Source organism: Pinus tabuliformis, chromosome J, assembly GCF_031772625.1.
Source record: "Pinus tabuliformis cultivar Carrire ecotype Pingquan chromosome J, CPIR1, whole genome shotgun sequence".
Lineage (NCBI taxonomy): Eukaryota > Viridiplantae > Streptophyta > Pinopsida > Pinales > Pinaceae > Pinus > Pinus tabuliformis.
The window spans coordinates 1,285,844,810-1,285,851,378 of NC_142295.1; the positions used below are offsets into that span (position 1 = coordinate 1,285,844,810).

Sequence of the window (6,569 nt, forward strand, 5' to 3'; positions counted from 1 at the left end):
TGGGTCACAACAGTTGACTGTAGCACAGTGAATGGCGCTCTTGACAGAACAGAGACCTCACACTTGACTATAATCCACGGCTCTGAATGGATCTCCCTACGGATCTCCCTACGGCTTCTTCTAAGGCAGTTCGAAACAATCGAACGCTCAGTACTGCACTCAGACACTTAGAACCACAATTGGCCTCACGCAGCTATTTATTACTCAGCCTCTCCTGAGCTCGTTTCTCTCACAGCTCACCTGAGCTCAGATACCAAATCAGAGAACGCAGCGTAAAACACTAAACAGAAAACACAACTTACTCATTCCATAACCAAGCAAGGAAGCAAGGAATTTTATACAGAGCGAAGAAGTTTCTGGGTTCTGGTTGTCGGTAGCTTCTTCCGCACGCTACATGAAGTCTCCAAAAGTCTGGATACCATCTTTTGAACTCTCGAGACGATTGAGCATTTAATGAGTCTGGTCATAGATAACCCAAACTCTCGTCTTGGTATCGATGACGACGTCCTTGGTGTGAACTCCCTGTGGGAATGCCTGTGGCCTGCAGTCAGCGAATTAAGTTCATACCCTAACGTTATAGCATTGAACTCTGTAGGATGTTGCTGAAGTTGCAGCTCTTGCCGGCAAATTCAAAATGTGAAAACTACGTGGGAAAATTCAAATCAATGTGAAGCTTTTAGTTAATTCAAATCATGATGTCCATGATGGATCATTTGGCATAAGCCATGGATGATGAATGTACTACGTACAAATTTCCATAACGGCTTGATGAGAGGTAATCAAGGTTGGAATTTGGATTCTTCTTTAACTAACATTGGAATTTGGATTCTTCTTTAACTAACATACAATTTTTTTCCTTGTTTTAGGTCTTTATGCTGAAATGTTATGTTTAAAATTTTTCCCTTCCAAAGATGATGTTTTGATAATAAATTAACCTTTCACTAATAAAGGTTTCTTTAAAAACACATATCTATCATAAGAAGAAAAAAAACAAAATGACCATAACACATAAATGACTTATTGAATTCTCAATTTTGGTTTGAAATTATACAAAACACTCACAATAAAATCTCCATAACGCTGAAATCAAATGTCCTTGACTCAGACATGCCATAACATGATATTAATAAGGAGATCTTATGGGAAGATGACCAACGAAGTAAAACTATGAAATTGACTATCCGTTGCATTCTCTCCACGATCATAATCACATGGAATCAATGTGAGGGTCCACCACAAAGAGTTTTTAGTCAAGTAACTACAATGTATAAAAAGTGTTTTAGTATTTCATAAGTGGTGGTAGATGTCGTTCTTCATGAGCCATATCTTTCAAATCTTTTAAGTGATATGTTGAGATACTCCATATATGATGCAAATTGTAGTCGAAGTGACACTTTCACTGTTCCACAGGTGATATTGTGACATAGGATAACTTTCATAAGTGAGTGGTGAGTCGGTGACAATGTGATAGGCTCCTCCCCAAACAATCAAATAAAGGTGGGTTGCGGATACAATCAGGGAGAGAAAGTGGGAAAAAGCAAGATTGTGGTCCAAAATTATTGTGGCAAGGAAGAGGTTTTGTTCTTTTAGCTATGTAGGTTCGATGATGCACTAATACACTCATGGATTGATTGTTTGATTCATTGAAGTAGGAATTTTAATGATGTTTACATAAGTGATAGATACATATTCATTGGATTTCAAGGAGACAATTTGGACTTGGATTCTAATCCAACTTACCCTGATCAAATGAACAAATTTTGAGTTATTGAATGACATTCCTTTTGAGTACGCAATATATTTGTTTTCTTCCCCTTCTACCTTCTAGGTGACACTTATGGGAATTCAATCATATTAAGATTGAGCATATGATGAGATTTCATCATGAACAAAACATTTCAAACCAAGCCAAATTTGTTGTGTTGTGGGCATATATATATATATGCCATTATTTGATATAAAGTCTCTATTAGACTAGCTGCTTATTGATCACTTAGTTTTGTAGACATATATTTAAGGAGACTAGGTAATAACCTTTGTTGAATGGTCTCAAATCAATTTTCCGTGGTTGTGTGTCCTTAGGCTTGAGGTGCTTTTGTGCAAGTTGTAAGTATCTTAATTCCTACTTTAATAAAAATATGTTTCACTTTCTATGTGTGTGCATATTCCAATTCACTCAAGAGCTCTCTTCAATTGGCATGGTCCACTCACATGCCCCTCAAGTTGCATCAACAAGAATGGAAATCAATGAAAGGTGAAAAGGGGCCTAAATAGATTTACCCATGGAAAATTGAAATCTTGCAACATTAATGGCACAGAAGAAAATAGAGAAAGACTAAGAATGCGAAGCCTAAGAATTAAAAAAATGCAAGATTGTTATCTATAAGTTGATAGTTTCTATTTGTAATAATTCCTAAAGCATAAAGAGCCAAACAAAGGCCATTTGTAGAAGGTTTTGTCAAAAAAGGTTTCCAAGGTAAGATATCTACATTATTATCATGTTTACAATTGAGTACTTCAACACCATTTCTACATTTATTAATTCTACTAAATTTATAAATAGTTTCCAGTGATGTTTAGATTCATTTCATTTTGATGGTATTGTACAGTTAATAAATTAGGTTTTGGTTTACTTGAACCCACTTAATGTATTACAAGTATGTATTTAAGTAACACACCTTATTGGTGATGGATACAGTAAAACAACCACGGTAATAGTTAAAAATACACACACTTCTCACAATTTTTTAAAAGAATTCTGTTTATGAATTGGAATTGTTGAGTTAAATATACACACGCTTATTAAAATTTTTTAAAAGAATTGTGTTTATAAATTGGAATTGCTGACAATTTTCTTTTAGTTCTATAGTATGTCTTAAAATTGATTTTGTTTGGCTAAGAGTTTGATTTCATGGAATGTAAGGAAATAGGTTAATAGCTTAAGACTCAGAGATATTTGGTAAGAGTGAAAGTCAAACTCAGACTACAAGGTAATTGTGGTTTTTCTTGAATAACCATGATGAGTCAACCTGCATTATGGATAGCTGCAAATGATAATTGTCCCCAATGTGAATTCACCACTGAATTATAATCATTTTTCCCAATATGTTAAAAAAAGAGAAAAATAGATAATATATATATATATATATTATAGAAAGCAATTCACTAGATTCACTCAATATATTTCAAGTATATTTTTAACTGAAACATCATATAAAAAAAAAACTAATTTTTTTTAAAGAATTATATTTATCAAATTTTATTATTTAAAATTGGAAACATTTTTAAACATACTGAATTGATTTAAACATTAAAAATATAAAAATATTTAATCCACACCAATCTAAAATTTCTTTAAAAGATACCATACTTAATTCCAATCCAACAAAAACTTAAAAAAATTAAAATACTTAATAATAACGGAGCTCTGAATAGCTAAATGGTCATGAATAATATCTTTCAGCTAATCTTGTCGAAGCCACAATTACGGAGATTATCGTGCACACTAATTTTAATGTCTGCAGACCATTTATGTAAAATAAAGTTGAGGAAACTACCATTATCGTCTAATTTAAAAAAAATTTCAAAATCATCATCAAAAAGCACTTGGGTTTTTCTTTTATAGCCATTTTTCAAACCCTTATTCACAAATTTACACGGCCTCAATAATTATACAACTCTACACATATTATGATTATAACTGCAAGACTAGAATAACCCAGATATCCTATAAATATGAAGACAAAATTACACTCCAAGCAAACTGTTCGGATTTCAAAATTAAGTGCTGTAGCAGCACTTTCTTTGAATTGCAAAGTTTTGTAGTAGATTTTTTCAGATTTTGAAATCCTACCGGGCAAAGCTTTGAAGTTAAAGTTTATAAAAGCGTACATAATCAAACAGTACTTTGCACACAACATACAAAAACTTCTAATAGAGATCCCGTGGCAAGCGTGGCACAGGAATAACTTCCAGTGGCACCACCTTCGCCATGGTAATTCCAAACTTCTCTGTCATGTCCACTTCTTCTGCACTCATGCCGTTGGGGGGTGCCCAGTTGAATGAATGGATGAGAGAAGCCAACACCAGATGAATCATCCGACTTGCCAGGGGAAGCCCGACGCACATTCTCCTTCCTGCTCCGAATGGTATTAGCTCGAAGTGTTGTCCCTTGTAATCCAAATTGCTCATCTTAGCATCGAGAAATCTCTCGGGCACGAATTTCGATGGCTCATTCCAGATGGCAGGGTCCCTTCCTATTGCCCACATGTTGACGATTACCTGGGTGTGTTTGGGTATCAAGAATCCCTCAATCTCACAATCACTATCTGCTCTGTGTGGAACGAGCAGAGGAACTACCGGATGTAGTCGGAACCCTTCTTTCACAACTGCACGGAGATAAGGAAGACGATCGGTGTCACTTTCTTCAACCCTTCTGCTGAGCCCAACCACTTGGTCCAACTCGGCCTGGGCTCGTTTCATTTTCTCCGGATTGCGAATGAGTTCTGCCATCGCCCACTCCACTGTATTTGCAGTGGTGTCTGTTCCCGCCCCAAATATATCCTGCAACAAGCAATTAACCAGAAATGAAATTACATTGGCGGCATGAATCCGCTAGTAAACTGCAATAGTTTAAAATAAGATACCATCTATCATTAAATACATTAACCTTGTTGTATGATAGTGACAAGAGAGAATGGAAATAATTACAGCTAGGTAGGTTTTGATATCGGTGAGAGTAAAAACATCGCTTCTCATTTCCAGCAGAGCGTCCAACAGATCCTCAGGAGCATCACTCCGGTCCGTCGTTGTGGCTTTTGTGGCTAGGCGGCCCTCTATGAATTTGTCAAGAAAACCAAAAACCCTTCGCAGATAGGTTGCTGTATTATGTGCCACACCCTGAGGATCCAACCAGTGAAGAAGGGGGATGTAATCCGCCAAATTGGGAGCACCCCCATTCACCACGAATTGCCGAACACTCTCTTTGAACTCTTGGAAAGCTGGAGAATGGGGATCGAACATTTCTTTCCCGAAGGCCATATTGCCTAACAGATTAACAGAGGTGTAGGCCATAGTATCTCCGATGTTTACACTGTTCCCCTTTATACTTTCCAGCAGAATCTGCTTGATTGTCCGGAATACTTGGTCTCTTCGCAAATGCCGCAGGGCTTCTAAATTGTTGACACTGAAGAGCTTTGTATTGGATATACGTCTGATCATGCGCCAGTGGGATCCATATTGGGCCCAAACTACTGAGGACTTGTCGTAAGAAAAGCACTGAACTGACTGTATGGGGCTCCGGCCTGCAAGGACATGGTCATGGGTTTTGAGAACTTGCTTTGCCATGGCAGGAGAGGAGGCGACCACTGTAGTCTTCATTCCGAAAGAGACACGCATGAGAGGACCGTACTTGGTAGCAAGGTGGAAGAGAGCTTCGTGGGGCTTATTACCCAACTGAAACAGGTTTCCCAAAATCGGCCATCCTGGAGGTCCTGGAGGAAGCCTGCAATAAGTCTTCTTCCTCCACACATGGAGGACAATAATAATAAAGGCGGAGGTGATTCCAGTCACAGAATACCACAATAGCCGTCGAATATCCATTGAGATTTATTGCAGAGGCGGCTAATTGCCAAGCAGGGATAGTAAAGGTAATTCGAAGTGTACATAGATTGCCAGACAAGTCATATAAATAGACAAATTATGAATGTTCAATTTATAACAAACTGCGTCTTGGTGGGTTTTCTACATAGATTCCTCTTACACCAGTGGCCGATTAGGACATTATATAATTTATAATTCTACCATATCTATATTCTAGAATGATTTTAAAGTCAACGAAAAAACGAACCAGCATTGGGCGGAGATTCCACTTTCATCTGTCACAGTTAGGGACTTGATATAAACGTCGACGTCAAAATTTGTTAATTACTACCGTGCGAATATTTTAAAAACACGTTTAAACTTTTAAAGTCAACAAAACATAAAAGACTAACACGCCGGTGCAGTGATTGTAGATTGATTATTAAAATTAAGCTAATTTGTTAGAAGAAAAGGTAGATGATTTTAGTTTTGTTAGCGGTTGGAGATTCGGAAGTTGAAGTTTCGTATAAAGAGAATATATATAAAATTAAATGGAGATGTAATTAGGTTATTTTATTAATAAGGAAGGGATCACGCGGGGATAGTATATTCTTTTATATATAATGTAAATGTATATGGGAGTTGTTATTTTTTGGAATTTTTTTTATATAGGAAAAATTTGAGGTAAAATTTTGATTTGTGTTATTTAAATTGGTTTTTTGATTATATATGGATTCGACACCCTGAAAAATTTCTGGGGAACTTCGATTGTGTAGGGGTTACTTATTAAGCTTGTGATTCCAATAAATTCCGGCCAGATTTTAGAGAAATTAGACTGCAAAATCCCATTGGAAAAACTTCCAAAAAGTCTCACTAAAGACAACTTGTATATAATGTATTTTTTATGGAAGACATGGGATTTGGTTGTATAAATGTATTTAGGTATATTATTTATATTGGAATTGTGCTCCATGGTCATATTATTATAC

The 6,569-nt window shown here is 36.3% G+C and overlaps 1 protein-coding gene across 1 annotated transcript; it reads right to left on the bottom strand.

Moving 5' to 3' along the window:
- Positions 1 to 3,808: 3,808 nt before the first annotated feature.
- Positions 3,809 to 5,623, bottom strand: LOC149231955 (cytochrome P450 76T24-like). Its single transcript, XM_089376397.1, has 2 exons — positions 4,711 to 5,623; positions 3,809 to 4,563 (listed from the first exon to the last, which is right to left on the bottom strand). Exons 1-2 carry the CDS (start codon positions 5,599 to 5,601, stop codon positions 3,931 to 3,933), a joined length of 1,524 nt encoding a protein of 507 aa, XP_089232523.1. The 5' UTR covers positions 5,602 to 5,623; the 3' UTR covers positions 3,809 to 3,930.
- Between the last annotated feature and the right edge of the window lie 946 nt (positions 5,624 to 6,569).

What these genes read in the sequence shown, in the direction of transcription:
- LOC149231955 (XM_089376397.1), bottom strand. Translation starts at nt 5,601, where the DNA reads ATGGATATTCGACGGCTATTGTGGTATTCTGTGACTGGAATCACCTCC. An exon ending in ATATCAAAACCTACCTAGCT is followed by an intron (nt 4,564 to 4,710) that starts GTAATTATTTCC and finishes TGCTTGTTGCAG; the next exon opens with GATATATTTGGGGCGGGAAC.